The 22,206-nt window shown below is 37.3% G+C and overlaps 1 protein-coding gene across 9 annotated transcripts in view; it reads right to left on the reverse strand.

Annotated features, from left to right (window-relative positions):
* The window catches only part of pcbp2 (poly(rC) binding protein 2), a 46,084-nt gene extending 24,308 nt beyond the window's left edge, over positions 1 to 21,776 (reverse strand). For 3 of the 9 annotated variants that reach the window (XM_051924352.1, XM_051924351.1, XM_051924350.1), the window contains exons 1-6: positions 17,968 to 18,033; positions 15,545 to 15,681; positions 12,184 to 12,207; positions 11,695 to 11,727; positions 9,067 to 9,183; positions 7,483 to 7,614 (exon numbers count right to left, since the gene is read on the reverse strand). In XM_051924352.1, the coding sequence (XP_051780312.1) occupies positions 7,483 to 7,614; positions 9,067 to 9,183; positions 11,695 to 11,727; positions 12,184 to 12,207; positions 15,545 to 15,681; positions 17,968 to 17,980 (456 nt within the window). In that variant the 5' untranslated portion in view covers positions 17,981 to 18,033. Of the gene's footprint in view, positions 1 to 7,482; positions 7,615 to 9,066; positions 9,184 to 11,694; positions 11,728 to 12,183; positions 12,208 to 15,544; positions 15,742 to 17,967; positions 18,040 to 21,559 lie in introns of those variants that run through there. The other 6 variants (XM_028798494.2, XM_028798497.2, XM_051924353.1 and 3 more) reach the window with 5 other exon arrangements.
* Between the last annotated feature and the right edge of the window lie 430 nt (positions 21,777 to 22,206).

Here is a 22,206-nt window from a genome sequence, read left to right on the forward strand (position 1 = left end):
GGACTGGGCTATTGGTCAGAACTGATGGGAAACTGAAGCCCTCTATCAGAGGGCTGAAGATGTTCAGGTGGTTCACCTCTGTGTATGACAAGGACTCTAAACATCATGTATAACAATGCAATGGCTTAAGGTTAAGAGTCCCGACTTAAACCTGATAATATATAAAAATTTGGGTAATGGATTTGAACAGCTCTCCATCGCCATTCATCATAAAATGTAACTGAACTACCAGGAATAATGATATTTATAAAACACCTTTCCAATGCTTATTGTTCTTATTTAAATAGCAGAGTATATGTAACATTGATTGCAAATATTTTCTGCACAGAACATTAAAACAGACAAGTACAGAATGTACAGGATATACAAACATTAAAACCGAAGACAAAAAAAAAGTAAAATACCAAGTTCAATACTAAAAGAAATGCCTGACAATTTGTGATGTGACACACACAAATTATGCCCAGTATCCGGGCAGAGGTGTAAACTTAAAGGGACAGAATGTTAAGTTAAATCCTCCCGAAAGAAGGAATGAATGAAGTCAGCAGATCTAAATTTAAGGAGGTCATTCCAAAGTCTGGGAACTACAAAGCTGAAGGTCCTGTCACCAATAGAGTGCAGGGGAGTGTGGGGCACAACAAGATTACCAGAATCAGAGGACTTTAGTGGGCAAACAGGAGCATAGCAATGGGGGTGGTCACTGATGTAGTTCACTGCAAGGCCATTTAAAATCTTTAAGTTAATAACAGAATTTTAAATTCAATCCTGTAAGATAAAGGAAACCAGTGAAGGTGAAGCAGGATGGGTGTGATGTGCTTGCTATTGCTGGTTTATGTTAGGACTCTTACAGCAGAGTTTTGTATCAGCTGTGATATAAGATTAGAAGCAGCCTCTGCCAGTAGGGAATTACTATAATTGATGCAGGATGTAAAAAAAGCATGGACAAATTTCACAGCATTACAGAAGGAGAGGAATGAACAAACATGGGATATGTTATGAAGGTGGAAGTAAGACAGTTTCTTAATGTGGTTTATGTGAGCAGAATAAGAAAGGGAGGAATCAAAAACATGACACCAAGATTAGAGAAAAGTAACGAGATCACCATAAAGAGTGACTGAGAAGGATCTCATTTCCTTCAAGTTGTGCTTTAGTGCCAATTTGCAGGATTTCAGCTTTGTTTAAATTTAATTTAAAGATTTCTGCTACATTCAAGTTTTTAATTTCACCAAGGCAAGCTGTGAGCTGCGAAAGCTCTGATGAAGTTTCGTTTTTAAATCTGAAATAGGAGTTGAGTATCATCTGCATAAAATGATAACCCAGACCACAGCTACAAATATGGCCAAGGCAAAGCAGGTAGAGAAGTGGGCCAAGGACAGAGCTCGGAGGACATCCTTGTGTGACTGGCGCGGAACTGGATCTGCTTTTGCCAAGTCTAAACTTCTTGTCTATCAGTCAGATAGGACTTAAACCACTAAAGGGCAGTGCCAGACATACCATGTTCTCCATTCTGGACAGTAAAAGGTCATGTCTGACAGTGTCAAATGGTGCACTAAGTTCTAACAGAATATGCTAGTTTGCCTAGTGTCTACTGCAATAAGCAAATCAATAGTTGCCCAAAGCAGAGCAGTTTCCCAGTTGTGCAATGTTCTAAAACCAGACTGAAAAGGTTTCATCAAATTACAAGCAATTAGTGAGTTGGGAAGCTACAACAGGCTGAAGAACTTTTGACAGGATCCAATCTAGGTGCGCAAAGCTGGTAGAGTTTATCCAATACAAAAAGACTTATTTAAAAAAAAAAAAAAAAAAAAAGAAAAGAAAAAGAAATTGGTGGACTGACCACCTCTGCCAATCCTGTTATTCTAGCTCTTCCTTTTTGTATTGCTTTTCACAACTGCTGCCTTTTCTATCCATTAACTGAATGTTATAAGGAAAAATATGTAAATAAAGCTGGAAGAGGATTAACTCTTTTAGGGCTAATTTTTTTTTTGTTTCTTTTCTCCCAGGGCTGAATATTTTTCCAAAAACTAACATTTTTTAAAAAAAGAACACAAAGCAATTGTTTAACATATCAAATCAACAAAAAATATTTCCTTTTGACAAATGTTACTGTCTTGCATGTTGCATGAGCCTGCATACTCTATGATTTCACATACATATCACATACATTTTACCACAGCAAAGTCTGATCTCGCTCAAAGCAGCCAATTTCAGTCATTGCCACATTGCACTCCTTACAATACGTGTTGCTTTGGTGCCTATTTTTCAATTGTCTGTTGCTGCACTTTCTCACATATATTGTTAGTGTGTACTGTAGAGAGACAAGTCACCCATTTGCCATCATGCCATGCCACTGCCACCAAGTTTTCTGCCAGCATGAAAACCGTATTGTCACCTCTTTTCATCTTCTGAAACTTTATGAACTTTATGTATGGCATTATAGCCTGGCTCACCCCATGGGATTTGCTTCTGTTTATTACAGAAGTGAATAAAACTTTGCAGCAGCACGTACCTAAGCCACCAGGGGACAAAACACGTTTGGACCAATGCTCCCTGAAGTTATATCACCAATTCTGTCTCATCTCTATTTGTAATGCCACAGCGCGCTTCATCTCGTCTTTCGTTGTGGGTTTCCACTTTGAAAAACGAGAATGCGATGCAAACGCAGCCCACGATTCAAAAAAAATCTCTGCCTACCTGTTTGTCTCGTCTGACAGTAGCTGAAAAGCAGCATCAGGAGACAGCAGCCTGAAGTACAGCAGCTGGTGATCTGTCGTGTCCAACAGCAAGCCATGCCGTCTTGTAAACTCCGGTAGCCAGATCAGCTCTCAACGGATCAATGTCTGTGTATTTATCCCATGCGAACCTTGCCGTAGATGCATCGGCTGCGCGAAGGCACGCAACTGGCAGCAGATCCGCTGGCGCCGGCATCGGCTGGTGTCTGATCAGCTGATGCCTGCTTCTAACTCTCTTGCTCGATCTCCTGATCACTGCCAATAAAGTCCGATTCTGAAAAATCAAGAGTCCGACTCCGCGATAATGCGCAAATGCGCATAATGCGAGTGTTTTCTTTTCTGCACTTGTTTCGCTGCCTTTTCACATGTCGGTGCCATCTTGCCTGTTTACATTTCGCAACTCACGCACACGCAAGGTTTATTTGCCGAGTCAACGAGTCTAGCATTCCTCCAAGCACAGAGGGAATGCCTGTGACGTGACAGTGAGATTTGTCGCCATTAACAGCTGATTGTCGCCCTCTATCCCTGGATGTCGACTTTTGTCGACATGCGCCCTCAACCCCTCCTGTCGACAAAAGTCGACATCCGCCCTAAAAGAGTTAAACAGATTTTTATATGAGACTAAGACAAAAAGGTGACTATTTCAAAAGAGTAATGTCATTTTCTATAGCTTCTGTATATAAAAACACTAGTATATCTTGACCATGCAAACCGCACCGGTTAAAGGTGTGAGACAAAGGAGTTAAAAATTAATGTACATTTTTATGCATAACAGAAATTAGCATTTATTTCATCATTTAATGCACGAATTCAAAAAGATTTGTGACCACAGTAACCAAAAGTGGGAAATTTCAGTATTTTAGCAGGTTTAGAGACTACGGTCTACTCTTCTTAAAGTAATCAGATTCCAGAACGCCATTGTACAACAGGTTATTAATACACTCAAAGAATGTGGTGGTAAAACAAAAACATATGTACCACTCCCAATACCTACATGCAATAGTGTTCAGACATTTTTGTTTAAACCCTCAAGACAGACACTCCTTGACTGAATTATTATTAAGAGAGCTTTCGTTAGGTACAGCATCTCACATTTGCAATTAGAAAAAGAATAAAGAATTGCCCTCGCTGCTTAGTAAACAATTGGATTGATGGAATAAAAGCTAAATTTGTGCATTTACTTGTAAACTTGTTAAGCATGTTAGTCCTGTTTCCCCATGATAAACGCCTTATGAAGATTATCAGGACTGTGGCTTGTAATTTTGACAGGCCTTTTCTTTTATGACACTAGGGGGTTTTGCCCCCTGCTTGCTTCCCTGGCCAACTCCCGTGTTTGTTTTCCAGATACACACTTTTAAGAATTTTTTCTTTGAATTGTTGCTATTTCAGAAATTCTGTAAAAATAATATTTAGAATATTTCAAGTCCCAATATGCTGAATCTTTAAAATGAGATCAGTGAGACATGTGTTTAATGACTTTGTACTATAATTCAGGATAGGTTTCTATGTTTGGAATTTTAGCACAGACAGTACGATCTACATCATCTGCAGTTAATTTTTTTTGCAAAGTAACCAATAAATGCATGTGAGATAAACCCCGTTTTTGAAATTCTCTGACTTAAACTTCAAAGCCTTACAATATTTACATACTTCTGACATAATACCTATGTCCATATATTCGATCTCTATTCGCCTTTTCGTTATTTCTCTGAGTAATAATCTTTTTTGCACTAATGTGATGTTTACTGTCTTTGTTTTGACACTGTCATTTTTTTTCTGCTTTCATATTCTGTATCTTGCTCAGCATGTGCATTGTGCCTACGTTTTTTTGAGTGTTTTGAATTACAGTTTTCATTATCTCTAACCTGCTCTGCATGCGTTTGCCCCCCTTGTTTTTTTAACCTCTTTATGACATTTTACTTTGTTTTCTACGGTCTTATTTCTGACCTCACTTTGCCCTGCTTTTTTTTCCCCCCTAATGACACCTGGTCTGTAATTTTCCCTTTTTCGAATAATAATTTCCGTTTGTGTTGCTGCGATCTTTACTTTTTTAAAATATTTTCTAATTTTCATACTTTCATATTCAACTGTCTCCATGTGTATCGCGTCAATTTTTTTTCTTTTGAGCCTTTCAAATTACACTGCTTTAATAATCTCTAACCTGCTCTGCATGTGTATAGCACCAACGTTTGTGAATGTCTTTATGAAGTTCTACTTTGTCTTTTACTCTGTCTTTTAATTCTGAGCCCGATTGGACATGCTCTGCCCCCACCCCAATTCCACTTGTTCCAGGCTGATAAGTACTTTCCTTATTTTCTGAATTTGCACCTAGATTAGTCTCTCTCATTTCTCTCCAACGCTTTCGAGTCTCTTCTCCACACTGCTTTCTTCTTTGCTTAGTCAACGTTTCATTTAGAATGTATTGTCCTTATACGCATTATATATGCTGATACCCTAGATCTGTGTGTGCTCAAATCTTGTAGACAACTGAATGTTTGGCTGCCCATTGTCTTATTTGATATTGGTTGCAAGTAGGGCATGTCTTGCAAGAATCTCATGTTCTGCGTCTTCGCAAGAGGGTCCTGGGTCAATCTCTTAGCACAAAGTCTCATGTTTAAGGCCTCCGCGAGACACTCTGTAGCTATTCTCTTTCGTCTCACGGGTCTTTTAAGTCTCTTCCATGATCTTTAACATAAAAATCCTGGGAGATGAGACATGATTTTCTTTTTTTTTTTTTTTTTTAATAATAGATATGCATAATGGATAATAGTTTGTATATACATCTATTAGTTAATGTTTGTATTTTAAGGGGAATTTATACAAGTAATCTTAATTGTTCAGTGTACAGAATTTTGCTTAGTTAAAAGTGAATAGGTTATACCTATGGTCTACAGTTCAATGATAAAAATACCAACAAAAAACATAAGGCTTCTACACAGCTACTTAAGCACAGAATGAGTTTCTGAATTTGTCAATTCTGGCATTATGAAAACAGGTATTATCAGCCCGTAACCCTTTAATCAGGCAGATCAGTTTTCGAGCCATCCATACAGCAGTATATACATGAAATGCCAGTATAATGGCTCACCTATCTACCATCATAATCCTGTTAGCCTGAATAGCAGCCTACCCATCTGTTTGTAATCAGAATAATAAGTTTAATGTCACTGTGCTCTGTGCAGACATTTTAAATCTTTTTACATGAACAGCTGAGCCAGATTTAGAACAAAGAAGGTTCAGCACTTAGAACTACTAGGCCAAGCATAGGACATGACAGACCGAGACAAATGGGCAAAATGCACTATTTCTGTGTGTTAAGAGTCAGCATGCCTCTCTTTGCCTTGTTTGGATGGCATGATTTACCTAAGTAAGGGCCTGGACGTGAAGAAAACAGTATAAAAAGACTTGGACTGCAGCCAAACACCTGGAAGCCGACGGACGGATGGGGGATAACGTCATCTGTCCTGAAAACCCTTCCAGCGCAGTGATGAAAAATGGCACAATGTATACATCAAGATCCCACCTTGGTAATTGTCATGTCATTTGGCTTCCTTCGTCTGTAATGAAGTGTAGTCATTAAAGAAAGCCAAGTTATTTTCTCTTATGTGATTTCTTACCGCCGTATCAGTATGGGAGAGGTAACACCTTTTAATAGTATATCTATATAGTTTCAGGTTACTGAAGACGCTGCAATTGCAAAAACTTATTCCAACCAGGGAGCTATCGTCGCCTAGAGGAAAAAGAATGTTAGGATATGCTACTCTCTAAATCTTGCAGCTCAAAAGGCTGTTACACATCTGTGCTGACATAAGCCAGCTGGCCGGAAGATTGCCCTTCACTATATTAGACTATGCACATAATATACTGCTGTCTAGTTACAAAACTTGTAAAAGTTATGCCGTTTTCTTTAGTTGCACGTCAGCTTTGTTTCTTTATCGTACGTTTCAAGAAGATGGAAAGGATTTCAGTTGTATTTTAGCATGGAAGCAACTCAAAATAGATGCTTAGTGTGCCCATAGAAGTACAAGCAAACAAAGAGCTTTTGCCCTTCTGCTCCATGGAAGGTTTCTTTCCTCCCCAAGCTCGCCTTGGGACATCTGTAACAGGTGTACCCTCCATTTAAACTCCCCACCTACAACTATCCCCAGGGCAGGTTGCACCACATCAGAAGGAATTCTGATACAGGAAGGCAGAAGTGAGAGCCCTGTGAGGAAGGGAAGACATGACATGGGGCAGATGATCAGAAGATGGAGAAAATCATGTGAACTGTTCTTGTGAGTTTCTCTTGTACTAAAAACTGCTTAAAAGCAGGTTACTCAAAAAGTACTGTGTTGGCATCAGGTCCTTATAATGGATGGTAAAAAAAGATGAATTATGCAAATATTAAAGTGGTACACTTTGTTCTATAGTATCAAATCTGTTATTACATCGTGTCATATAGTTATTGAATAATAGAATTTCACTTTTATAAATCAAAATTAGTTTTTCCCCTAGTTTGTGTCGTACATAAAGCCAGCCAACACACTAGAATAATTTTACCTATTCTAGACTTCTCGTGTGGTACACCTATGTATTTATTTAGAAACCCCTGAACTGCATGTTATTTAAAATAAAACCAACAATATTAACAACAAAACCAACTACCACTGCACCATACTCAAATGAATATATAATATGCATTTATGAAGAGGATTTCGACCAAGAAAAGCATGCTAAAATTAAGCAACACCTCAAAGACACCGGTGCTCACCTCTCGGATCTCCTTAATCTTGCAACCTCCTTTCCCAATTAGAGAGCCACACTGGCTGGCTGGAACCACAATGCGTAGAGTAACAGGAGGCTTGCTAGTGGCTGTGCTGTTAGTCATTGAGCTACTAATATCCTGTGGAAGATTACAAAAAAAAAAAACAATTCAGTATGATCAGAACACTGCAACGTATAATATTTCACATACAATAAGAAAAATAAACACCTTCTCTATGGATCAAAGGCCAGTACTTTTTCTTCCAAATTAGGTTAACATATAAATCAATATTTACAAGATCTCTGCAACCAAGATTTGTGCTCCATTTTCCTTAATTACACAGACTAGTCTCAATACTTTGTCTTGTGCACATTTCTACCCAGTGCTTAACCTTTGATTTAATAACGCTGAAAAAGTATAACTGACCCGTTTGTTGAAACAAATACCACAAAATTACTTATGTACCTTTTTATTTTGTGACCATTTGAAACGCTTCATTTTATGGAATTTCACTTATTAATTGTATATTTAATATCAACAAATGCATGGGGTCTTTGTGTATCATTTTCCTTAGGCAATGTAAATGCAAGAAGCAGCACTTTCTAAAAAGTTGGCTAATGTAATGAAATGGGGATTATCGTTTGAACCTCCCACTTTAAATTTTTAGTTGAAGAGTATATGGAATACTTCCCCTGGACAATAATAGACTCAATTTAAGTGACAAAATTGAGGTGGATAAAACTTTGGAAAAACCAGCAATAACTCTTCTTTCTCCACCACAATCCAACAGTTCAGGCCAGAATACTCAAACACACACACACACACACACAAAAGTCTATTTTACACAGAAAATGAAAATCCATTTCATATACTTACTGTTACTCTCCCTTTTCAGTGTGTTAAACAGTCTATTTTATTAGCTACAGAGATTAGCAGGTAACTGCTGAACAATTTAGCACACAGGAGCAAAAAGCTGCTGATACAGGGGAAAACTGGTTGACTTTGGCTGAAATGACTCGTGACAAATTAACACTGGTACATAAATCCTCACCCAGACTAAAACCGCTAGTTAAATAGTAAAATAGGTTCTTTCAGTCACCCTTTGAAGTGATAGAGATTGGCAATGTTTTACATTTCCCTCTAATACCAGGAGTTTCAAGGTGGTGTAGTTATGCTATTCCTTATATGAAAAATATCAGAAGACTATTTAAAGCACTACCTACCATTAGGAGGCATGAACTTAGAAGATACCAGAAAATGTGAACATGAGAATTGGCTGTAAAATGGGTTATGAAAAGCAGGACCAAACAGAAAAAAATAATCACTGGTAAATGCTTAATGACATTCATAATATTGAGCTTTTATCTTTGGGTGTCCTATTACAATAATGAATTAAATGAACTATCCAGGTTATTTGAGGCCAATTAAGTTGAACTGCATTTATAGGCAAAACCCAAAAAGTGGAACCTTTAAATGACCAAAAAATTATTATACGGGATCAATTCTAAACCATTTTTCAGTTAACATCTTGACTGGTGCCCACCCTGAAACAATATTACAAGTATAAAGGTCTCAGTTTTGCTCACTCACCTCTTCAAGCTTCTCGATGATCATGGAGAAAGCTTTAAAAATGGCCGTAGTGGGCCCAGCCAAAGTTATGATCCTTTCAGGGCAGTTTCCTTCAGAGATGTTAATGCGAGCACCACTCTGTAAAGAAAGGGGAAAGGGAAATAAAATGAAAAAGATAAGTGTTTTTTTTTCTGCCAAAATGTTGACCCCAAAAAAAAAATGAATATGTTGGCAAGGAGTGTTTTTATACACATTTTCCCTATAAAGCATTACACCTTCTTCCTTGGAAGGTACCTAAAACTATACATCATTCTGAGCCATAGACGGACTAAAATGAGTTTCAAAATGGAGAAATTCTGCACACACAAAAAAAAAAAAAAAAAAAGAAAAAAAAAAAAAAAAGGTAGGACATCAGCCAAAAACAGGATCAAAAAAAAAAAAAAAAACACCCTCAAGACGTAAGGTTCCTACAGAAATCACCCCTTGTCAGTGTTTATTTTATTGATAATGAATAATAAACTACAGTGGACCCTTGACTTACGAACTCAATTCGTTCACGAGGGATGGTTGTAACTCAAGTTGGTTGTAAGTCAAGACTATTTTTCCCATAAGAAATAATGGAAATACCCATAACGCATTCCGAACCTCCCACTGCAACACTTACTTAACCTTTTCATAATAAAAAAGGGTTGTATAATGTGCATAATTTACCAAAACACCAATAATATTTCTAATGTACTAACCAAAAAGTTATAAAAAGTGTGTAGCCTACCAGAAACAACAATTTCATACTGTACTCACCATTTAATTTGACATCTTTGGGCTACAGGAAGGGAGGGGGAGGAGAATGAAATGGAAGGTTTTTTTTTTTAAAGGCTTTATTTAACTTTGCTCAGGCGTTTGCAATCATTTCAATAGCTTCTTTTGCGTTAATTTTAATCTCCTCCTGCCTACAAGTTATTCTGACAAGAATTTTTCTCAGCATTTCCTTGCGATAATACACTTTCAAGGTCCGAATGATGCCCAAATCCAATGGCTGAAGCGCTGCCGTGCACTTGGGTGGGAGGAATTCAACGAACTTTATTTAAATGTGGAAGTATGTTGTGGGCAGCACAGTTATCAATCAGAAGCTGTATCATCCTTTTTTTCCTTCATATTGTGAGGTTTCTGAACTATTTTGAGACCCCCCCCCACCCACTCCCAACTCAATGGGAACGACACGCTGAATTGCGTCTTGAAGCGCGATTGCCACGTCTGTGGAAGCTTGTTTGTCCGTTGCCGGGCAGGGTAACAACAGACTCATAGCGCTGCAGTGAAGCGACACAGAAGCAAATCATAAAGATCGGGGTCGCACTATAAGTCCCTGTCTTGATCCCCAAAACACGAGGTTGAGTCTCAGTACTTTAGCAAAACCAGCTTTATTCAGCTTGAAACAGAAACGGCACACTTATTTATTGCAGCGTGATCTGCCACTCTGCTATATACAGACACAGCAGATCAGTGATCAAGTTACCTGTTACCTGCATTTACAATGTTCCTTGCATATCACCCATCGATATCTTTTCTGTTTGCTTTGGCTGAGAGACTCAACACAGCTTTGAGCCATGCCCCAGCAACAGATAAACAGTCTTCCATAGACGCGGAGTTTGGACTTCAGGACGCTCTTCGGCGTGTCGTCTAGTTGGGGGAGGTCCCAAGAGAGTTTACAAACCTCACATTTACCTTGAATGAGTGCCGCATTAATAGGAATGTTTCTTGAACGCGCATCACTGAACCACATAAAAACTGCTTTTTCGACGTGTTCAAATGCAGCAGTTCACATACGTTTTGCAAGCCAAGATTTTTCTTCTTTTTTTGCTCGGTCTTTCAAGAAAGTTGACAGCGTCGAGCGAAATTCCGAATTCACTGGCAACGTCTTTTTTTCTTTTTGCTGCAAAAAATGTAAAGTTTTTTTTTTTAAATATGAACTGTTATCGTTTTATTCGTGTCTGCCGTATCTATAGGAGGGCGACAATGAGTTAAATTCCAATGGATGTTTTTCAAATGTTGACGTGCAATAAGTAAAAAGTATGACTGAAATACGAGGAAAGTCAGAAGAAAGAAAAAAAAAGTTAGTGTTTCTGTTTGGGGGGTTGTTGTGCACAACTGAGCTGTGGTACAGAATTAACTGCTCTGTGAATGATTCATTCAAGCATTTCAATGTCTTTAGGGCACTTCGTTGTAATGAAAGTATCTGCTGAATGTACTTTGTAGTAACGAGATTTCTATAGACTCGCATCATATGGGGAAGCCGTCGGGACCATAAAAACACTTCGCTGTAATTAAAATTTTGTTGTAAAGATATTCGTTGTAACGGAATTTTACCTGTATATAGATAAATAACTGCACTGACCGAAATTACGTCCACAAACACATGTATCTGGGCTCTGACTGACACTAACGCTCTCGGCTGTTTGTTTACAATCGCACAAGAGGATACACGTGACTGCATTTAGGTCGTAACACAAGATGTTGGTCGTAAATCAAAATAAAAATTTTGGTCGTAAATCAAGTTGTTCGCATGTCAGACCGGTCGTATATCAAGGGTCGACTGTACTAACAAAATCAAACTTTACTAGCATATTATAGAATTTTGTCAAAGGGCCTTACCTCTTCTCGCATCTTTTTCACAGATTCCCCTTTCTGTACACAGAAAAAAAAAATAAATGGCCTTATCTTCTGCTAATAACACTGACCTCATACAAACAGTATAAACAGTTTTATAAACAGTACAGTCTAATACTCAAGAACTTGATTTCTACTGCTTAAAAGCAATCTAATTTGTTTAGGAGTTACTAAAAATAAATGGTGAGGGGTGCACAATTGTTCCCAGGTTGTTGTGCAGTTTTTTTAAATTATTTTTAAGTAATAATGTAGACTACTGCTCCCTCACCACTCAAGTAATACACATTTATCTTTTAGATACATAAAGTCCTTGAAATGAGAACAGCTGAAAACCATTCTTTACAAAGAATACACACTTATGAAAACCAGTATATACAGCAAATTAAACTTACAAAAAAACAGGTATAGCAAAGCTGCTTCTCAACAATTAAGAATGGGATATACATCATGGAATTACGGAAAAAAGTAACTTACCTTGCCGATGATACTCCCAACTTCCTATAAAGAAAACCAAGACCGCCTCATTAATTCACTAGATCTACAGATAACATATACATCAGAAGACTTTGCTCAAGAGTCATCACCAATGACAATGCTACTTAGATTTCACCAAAATCATTACTACTTTACACCATATTCTCTTGTGTGTTGCCAGAGTGGCTTGCAGAGAGGAATCTATAGTCTGGAATTTACAATAACAGATTTAAATGAGTTACTTATTAATATTTAGTAGTAATCAGAATTAAATATTACCAGATACAATAGAAATATGTTAATTTCAATAGCATGGTGTTCAAGTTATTTTTTGCATTACTGACCATATACTGTAAACTTGTACAAACAAATTTTTATGTGAATGCAAAATTACATGAACTGGCAGCAGAACATAAAAAGAAAAAGGCAAAACTGGCGAGACATGAATGCCCGGCTAGGCTTTTGTTGTCTCAAAATGACCATGGCACACTGGGGTGAATGGCAAGATAAACAACTCACATACATTTGTTCAATCTCAAAAGAGACACAGACACACACTACTAAATCATAATTACATCACTATGTTCTTTTATATAGATCCTGCATGGCTTAGGTCTCTCTCTCTCTTATAATACATACATATATACACATATACACACACACAGGTCTGTCTGTCTGCTTTTCATGAGAGAACTACTTAATGGATTTGGAATGTTTTTTTTTTTTTTTCTATAATTTGCTTGAACATTCTGGTTGATTTTGTGACTACTCATCACGCTAAGTATCATTTCTCACTTGCAGGAGCGATATATTCGCGTTAATCAGAGACAGAGGGCCGGGGGTAAGGGGGAAGCACGACATCAGGAGTGGAGACCCAGGCAGGGCCCTCCTCACTCACGCACCAGCCTCTGTTCAAATCGGTCTACCTCTGGCCATGTTTTAAAGTGTACCTTGCCTCTGCTTAGCTAAATACCTGTTTATTGATTTCTAAAGTTTGTCCTGTTTCACTACTATGCAGGTGGAGCCGCGGGGGACAGCTACTTGGATATAAAGTGATTATTAGGTCTGCCTATTTGTAGTCTGGTTAGAAAGTCAGTTGTCACTACTGTACAAGACTACTTTGTATGTAAAGCTACTGCTGCATATTTGAATCTGAAGTTACTATATACGATGTACATTATAATGACAGGGACAATGAAGGAGGCCATAATTTTATATTACAGCAAATGCAATGTTCTACTACCCATGGTGCCTTGGCACACATTACTTATATGAGGCATTTTAATTCATGAAGGAGGGCAGTGTCATGCAGCAAAGGCAATGTGGCAGTCACAACGTTCCATGGTCTAGGATGAATTAGGCAGAGGCACACCAAACCAACAAACTTAAACCAGTCCCAATATATGAATGTGGGTGGGACAACAGGGGACTAGGACCCAATACACCCACACACAGCCTTTTTATTTGAAAATTGTATGGGAAGCATAAGGAGTTTGAAAATATAGGGTTTGATTTCTGCTTAGCACCCAAGGCTGACTGGTTACTGTATAGTGCAGGGGTAGGCAACGTCGGTCCTGGTGAGCCGCAGTGGCTACAGGTTTTCATTCCAACCCAATTGCTTAATTAGAAACCAATCATTGCCAATCTCAGACCTTATTTAATTTTATGGCTTGTTAGTCTGTGCAATGTAAGGCTCTTATATCGTAGATTTTTTTCCTTTCCAAGGATATCATCCAAATGATATGAAGTCTAAAACAGATCATTTTTAGTCTGTCACATTTTTCTATTAAGTGTTTTATTAAATCAAACAGTGCATGATGAACACACACAGATGTAATTGGAAAAAAGCTAGCTGGAGAACTGCTGGCTGCTTTGTCTTTTACATCTTATTGCTAATAAGGAGCAATTAAAACACTGAATGCAGCAGTTTAAGATTGAAATAAGCAATTAAGGTTGGAGAACCTTAACAAGCGAGACCACTAAAATGAAACATCAAAATTTCACTTAAGCAATATGTGCTTCATCAGCAATAATTGAGTTCTCGTTAAGGAACTGGGTTGGAACAAAAACCTGCACATACTGCGGCTCACCAGGACCGACGTTGCCTACCCCTGGTATAGTGGATTAGGTGAATTCAACCATGAACAAACTTAACTACATTACCTCTTAAAAAAGGACACTGTTTTCTCTCTGGTAGTCTTTTTCTGCAAGTCCAGAATGTGATGAGATGGGCAACTTATTATAGATTCTGACACCAGTGCACAGTTGTGATTGTACCAAATTTAATTCAATTAATATTTTTAATAACCATGTTTTTTTTTTGTTTTTTCTTTAATTGCAGGTCTACAAATTTCAAACCTCTAGCCGTTAGTAACATGCTGCATATCTGTTCAACATTATGAATGCATGAATGAATTGTGTCCCAATACTTTAAACAAACATGCCAATTTAACATATTTTCAAGTGTATTCTATAATGTGTAAACTAATGACATATGAACAGATTTTACTGCATAATTGCAAGCAGTGTTCACAGGGTAATGTAACAAAATTATTTTTCTTATCAACCCATACCTTACAGGAGAAAGAATAAGAAGGAAAGGGGATTAAAAAAAACACTTCTCATAACACTAACCATCCAAAATTCAAGCATGGGATCCTTGTTTATTTACCCCACTTTCCAGTGATGTTTGCAGAGCAGTGGCAAAATTTTTTAAACAAAAAAACCTAGTAGTTAGAACCCTTAATCAGAAATTCATGTGTTGATCGTTTCAATCTTTCTCTTGCCTGCAATGTTAATCACTCAGTTTGGCCTTGCACAAACAATGTCAATGCCTTTTGTTTATAATTTAAAAAGCCTACCAGTCATGTCTTCAGGAATGAAACATGGTTTAGAAATAGGGCATTGGGGAAAACAAAATATTATATATACACATACACACATTGAATAGTCTTTATTTTACTTAGATCTTCCTGACCACAAACATTAGCTTTCATTAACTTTACTTTTTAATGGAAGCTTTAATGGCTCATTATTAAAATCAGAAATTACAAACAATGCAAAGATTTCAATGCCAAGACTAATGTAATAAACTAGAAGCTGCCAGAAAGAATCCAGAATATATAAGGTAAGAAATAAATGGATACACTGTAGAAATAGAGTGCAGACAGCTAGAAAGAGAGAAGGATAAAGAAGCACACAGTTTTGCTACAGAGGATGAGAAATTAGAAGGAATAGGGTGTGGGAACAATTAGGAAATTAAGAGGGAACAAAGATTTATTAAAAATCAAGTGCAAATCAAACATTTGCCAAAAAGGCTGCTAAAATCTAAAAATGCTGTCTAGGCAAATAGTTTGCTTACCTTGCCGTGCATCAGAAGTCTGATAGTCAGTGTGACGTTCAGTCCACCTTCAATTACACCGGAGTCCATGGTGAAGCAGGTTCTGAGTGCTTCAGGCTGGTCAAGGTCACTGGTATCTTTGGTCACAAGAATGGAATCTTATTTTTTGAGGGGGGAGGGGGAAAAAAGGGAGAAAACATTAGGAATACAAAGATGACCTGCCAAAAGGAAATCAACGATAACTTAGTGACTGTTGCACTGGAAATTTTGGCAAATCAAAATGCCAACTAAAAGCCATTATGGGTGGAGTTTTATGAGGGGAGAGGAGAAGAAAAAGGGGGGGGGGGAGAAGGGGACAAAACAAGATTTCCCCCTGCATTACTTTTGTAAAATGAAGATACTTTGGAACAACTGCTTCTTTAGCGAGAGGAGAAATTTAACTTCCCCTCAGCCAAATTCTTTGCTATTGTAGACTTAGAAAAGTAAACAATTTCTAAGTGGTAAAGTTGGTGGGGAAGATAAATGCGGGAAAGGAGCAACTGTTTATTTTATGCTACGAATGAATAACAATTAAGAAAACCACATTGATTAATATAGCAAAATGGAAGGAAAATTATGGTGCATCTTCTTACTCAATTATAATTATTTAAGAAAGTGAAATGCGTTACATTTATTTTTATATAAACAGTCAAATGCACTAGCACCCCGCAAACCCATGCCAATGCATTTAGTATTTTAACTATTGTGTATAGCTGCAGATGCTACCGTGTGTTTTATTGCCCAATTTGGTACTTTTGCAAATTGTCAGACATTGCTTGTTATTTTTATCAAAAGAAGCAGAGATTAAAATCCTAATCACGCTATGGCAATGCATTTAAAAATGTGTAAAACTCATTTAGGTATACAAAGATCTTAGGGTTCTAAGTATTCCAGGGGCTGAGCTCTTCATTATGCAAGGAGGAGAAGGAGGGTACTAGGGAATATGAAAATGAACTGTACGGAGGGTATGGGGGGGCTAAAAAAATAAATAAAAATAAATTTAAAAAAAAAACACACAAAAATAAGTCCCCATGACACTAAATAAAAGGGTGAGAGTGAAAATAAATGATATGCAAAATATTATGAATTCTGAAATTTTCAAAAGTGTGAATGTCAAAGCACCAGCATTAATGACAAAGTATCCTATAAATATTCTTGAAAGTAAAGAGCCACAAAAATATATACACAATAGAAAATACTCACGAAAAAGCTTTCACATACTTGTTTGTGTTCAGTCACTGTTTTTTCTAACATCTAATTTGTTGCAAGGTATTTTAGAGAAATATACTATAATTATATTGCCCTGAAAAAGACCAGATGAAAGTACAGTCCTTTCTTATCAGTTGAGTGTGGTGTTAAAAGAATATGAATTTTATTGCTTAAGGGACATTGGGCAGCTGAAACTAATTTTACAGCAGTATCTGCAAGTGCCTTCTTCATATAGTTTATATTATACCTTTTTCCTTTAGTTACCATGTTTTCAGGAGACAGACCTTCAAAAGTTTGCCATTTTAACATGTTGCAAATTCTAGTTTTTATGTACTGTATATTAACTATACTGAAAAACTGAACTAAAATAGTATCCAACAGAACCCAGCAGCATAGTTATGGAATGATCCTGGAAACAAACCTAGTGAGCATAGTGCTTAATGTGCACCACAGGCACATTATATTACATTTCAGTAGGTCATTGGACTTTTAGAAATCAATTGACAGAAGTAACACGTCAGATATTTTATAAAGTGATCTTCCAAAAAAGTTTCTGCAGTACCGCCTTGAGAGGCTCGTACTCAAAGTGCAAAAGACTGGGATTTTGGGAATTTACCTAAAACACCTTCCATTAAACCTTCAACCATTATGATCAATCCAGAATTGCCAGAACAACATGTACTATAAAAATGTTCACAAACAAATGCAGAGCTCCATTAAGAGGTCTGTGGGTACATGGGACACTTCTTTTTAAATGATTCAGGCAATTATTTCTCTTCTGAAACATCCACTCACAAAACTTACAAAGCTGCACAAATTTAGAAACAAAGATGGAATTGAAGATGCAAAGGGTATTAACTAAGACAGTCAGCCTCTGTTAAGAAAAACTGGCATTCACCAGTAAAAGATGGGAATCAGCATAGTCTAACTCAAGAAATGTTTTTTTTAGCTTATAAAAAAAATTAGTTAAACACAACCTTACACACACAAAGCCTGTTCAGTTAAATTTGTAAAATTGGAAAAGATTTTTCAAAATAATTTGTACTTAGATTTACATTAAAATCTGGTCTTTAAAAGTGTGTGTTTTTCTCTATACAAAGGTAAATCGTAACTACAAAGGACACCTGCTTTAAGAGGAAAATGAAACTTGTTAAAAACAAAAAAGTTTGTGTTCAATATTAAGAGAAATAACTTACTCCAGCAATTCATTTGTCTTTTCAGCAAATGCTTGTGTGTACCCAAAGCAGACTGATTGTAAAAATCTGTGAAAAAGAGTTGCAGAGACACAGATGTGTTTCCAGCAAACACCAGTACTCCCACCCCAAAAAACAGATCCACCAAACAAAAATCTTATGCAAAGCAAACTGTTAAAGGACCAAGATCGATAAAGCATAAAAGCATAGATTTAAACAAGCATTCCGATTTAACATCTCTATTTTAGTACTGAATGTGATGCTCAATTAGTAAGGACAAAAATACTTTGAACTTAAACAAAGGAAGATAATGGGATTAATCAGTAAACTCTCATGGGATGCAAGTGAAATTTTTCTGTTTACTCGAATCAGCCAACACTGATCAAAAGCCTGTATCAATTCAGAAAAATAAGTTTGTCACATGTGCCAAGGTCTTCTTAATCATCATATAGTCTTATTTCACAATCAATGCAGGAGGCTTCGACAACATGGCAATTTCATACCATGTTTTGTGAATATTATTTTACTTTATTTTGAAGTATATGATTTAATAATTATTGCATAAATTAACTACTCAAATCTACCTTTGTTAAAAAGCATCCCTAAAAAACACATTCATTGTTCAATCTGAAAAAAGAAGCACAGATAAGATGTCTAATGTAGCCGTTAGAAATGGTAGTAAAAATATAATGGTTAATTTTTGTATGGCAGTGCAACAGTGCTCTCTTAAAAGGTACTAACCTCTAACCCTGCTGAAATAAAAATTGATCACAAAAAAAAAAAAAAAAAAGGACAATCAGCAAGGTGAGCCAATGGATCACATGTTGCTTTCTGAAGCCAATTTAGCCATGTAACAAATCTGGGATAGGATAGAATTCTTTATGTAAGCAGCATGGCCCAACAACAATGGCATTGGATTATAAAGCAGAAGACTAGTGGCTGTTTTCCTGCCTTCAGGTTTTCCCTTAGAAAATCACAAGGATGGAGACGGGAGTGGGTTGAGATTGGGGCATTCATCAACAGACACAGACAGTATAAATAAAATTTATGCATTGAAAAGTTTGAAGTACTATACTTACTAATCACATGGAGTCAGACAGCAGTGATGTGATGCATGTCAAATAGACAAATGCAAATCAGTCCCACCTTGTACATGCGACAAAAATGATCCTATAAACAGCACATACAATATGTAATACATGATATGCGCAGCATACGTTTGTGCACAAGCTTTGCAAAAGGATTTAACCTCTGCGTTATGAAAGCCAAAGTGACTGCAGGTCCTCTTTTGCCAGTTAAATTCTGTGATACTCCATTTCTAACACACATACATGAAAAAGAAAATAAATATTAGAATCACCTGTGGTCTGAGGCCATAAGCCCTAATTCAGGGATCTCAAGCTTGTTTTCTGGAAGCCCACAATTGCTTCTGGTTTTTGTTTTAAACTATATTATTATTATAAATAACAGGCAATTCTTGCTGTTAATAATACAGGCTTATATTAAATTGCTTGGCGGTGCATATTATATTCCAGTAGCTACAGAAATTTATCATTAAAAGACAGCGGCTAAGATGAACAGCTGCCACTACTGCAGCCCCTCACAAACAAAGTCTGACACTGCTAGAATGTGTATTCTATCTATAAAGCAACTTCAGATGGGGTTCAAAATACAAAGGCACTGCAACAGTGATAGAGTTTAAGACTTTGAATTTTACAGTTTAAATCCTAAAGATGTCAGATCAAACCCCACTATTAAGACTGCGAGACCATGAGCAAGTCACTTTACCTGCCTGTAACTGGAAAAAGCAATGCAAATGTAAATAATAGTATTCAAAAAAGGTGTCGGCCAAATTACAATAGAAAGGCAATTTGTTGGTATGAGATGTCACAAATGTTTCCATGAGTTCATCTTCAACAGTTATTCACATAACTAATTTGACCCGGGCTCAAATGTACCACATGAGGCAGAGGAACAAATAGAGGCAGACTCTTAATTGCAGGGAGAGACCACCCTTTGTGTCCTAAGATAGGATCCAAGTCCCTAGCGACCTCATGTGCAAACAGTCAGCATGAAGCATGCAAACAAGCAAATTCACATAACGGGAGAATTTCCAATGACAAGCGGGATCATTAGCACAGTAAGAAGAAAAGGGTTTGAACATATAATGTGACTTTAAAGTCAAACCAGTAAGCCACAAGGCCATGCTGCCTGCAATATATAATTCATTACATTAGGGTAAAGAATAATGGCATAACCTCTTACAGTATACATACTATTGGGATTAATAAAGTATCTATCTATCTATCTACTAATACAATAAGGGAGAAATTCGTTAAAATTCAAAGTGATACAATAGCTAGTTAGACAAAAATATTCTCAACTAAATTGTTTTATTCAAAGAGAAAATGTCGTTGTTTGACAAACTTTTTTTGTGATCAATTTTATTGATATGTTTAAATATGGAACTTCTTAAATCAATCTTGCATCTTTAGCAGAAAATTTAAAAAAAAATCATTCGGCTGACAGCTAAACTGACACATTTGATTGCCATATTCAGATTTATTAGAAAATTAAGATTACCGGATTACACATTTCCATTTTTAAATCTTTAGTAATCGCCTTTTGTTTCGATTATTTTGCCTAGAAAAATCTATTTGGGAAAAATGCAAAAGAACAAAGATGCCAAAGGGATATAAGCCAGAGCTTGTGATCCCTTTATTCACTGACGTTTCGGAATCGGGTCGAGTGATAAAATCGTAAGACAATCGTCGAATGTTACATTTTTTCCACCTAAGTTTTAAAAAACACCAATACGAAACTTTAATCTTGAACCGGACTTTTATTCAGATGCAGCGTACTGAACACAAAATAAAGGCGACGGATTTCTGATCGATACTTTTCACGGCCTTCTGTAGCCAGTCCCGTTATTGTAAACGCAACACTTTTCTGTTCGATCAAAAGCTTAAGAATGTATTTGAAAGAAAAAAAAGAAAAGAAAAAAAAAAAAGAAAAGAAAAAAGATGATGAGATCTAATCGTGTTTTATTTCTTGCCATTCAGTAAATCAGTCTTTGAATTTCTCGCTAGTTTTATCAAGGCCCTACATTCAAATAAGTTACTGCGTTATACATAATAAGATGGAAACCACACATTAAGTACAACGTAAAGGGAAAAGCTGGACCCTACCGTTTTCAAACTCATTTTAAATACATTTCAACAATTAATTTTCAGGTGCACATCGCCGGCGACACTCCGAGATCAAACAACGCGCGAGTTGTGGCGTCGCTCATCTCTCTGCGTACATAAGCTTGTAGGGATTATTTAGCGTCCGTTTCCCATGCAAACTAGCGAAGTCGGTAAAAAATAAACTAAAGTTAAACGAGTCGTATAAGAACATGAATAAAACGTTTACCAAAGACTTTCGTTACAACAACACTTCGACTGAAAAGTGCAGAACCCCCTCCCCCCCGACTAGTTCGCCCGCCCGGTCGGCCAAATCATGTTGGGCCTGCATCGTGCTGCTGGCCGCGAGGCCTGCGGTTCTCTCCTAAGCCTACCGCGCCAATGACACATCTCTAGCATCGGCTGCTTACCTTTTCGGAACCGCGCTCGGTTTCCAGGAGGAGGGGAGGGTCGGGTCGGGTCTGTGGGGTAAAAGGGGGAAGAGGTTCGGGCGGGTTAAAAACAACCCAGGGGGAAGAGTTCAGAAAGGATCCGGGGAGAAGGGGAGGCGAGACCGTATGAGATGGAGCTCCTCTCCAACACAAAGACAACAAAACGCGCACCTCTCAACTCCCACCTTTAACCCAAGCGGCCCGCCCCTTCTGCCATCTTAAGCTTCATACGTAGTCACCGCCTAAAAGAGGCTGTCACCTACAATACGCATGCGCGCGCAAATCGGGTAGGAAACGACGACGGCAGTGCAGATCGGGTAGTGATAGAAACGGAGGACATGCACGCGGTCGTCGCTCTCACTCATGTAGACAGGCTGGTATAGAAAATGAGCTCGGCGTTCTTTTAATAGAATTGTAGCTGCATACATATACGGATGAAAAAAAAGAAACCTTTTTTTTGTTATACAAGTAGGTTAAACCATTTTGATCTTAATTATTGACAGCATACTCTAGATTAATAATAATATTTTTTTGCATTTATATAGCGCTTTTCTCACTACTCAAAGCGCTCAGCAATTGCAGGTTAAGGGCCTTGCTCAATTAAAATCACTTATGTATGACATGAT

This window comes from Erpetoichthys calabaricus, chromosome 3 (genome assembly GCF_900747795.2).
Source record: "Erpetoichthys calabaricus chromosome 3, fErpCal1.3, whole genome shotgun sequence".
Classification (NCBI taxonomy): domain Eukaryota; kingdom Metazoa; phylum Chordata; class Cladistia; order Polypteriformes; family Polypteridae; genus Erpetoichthys; species Erpetoichthys calabaricus.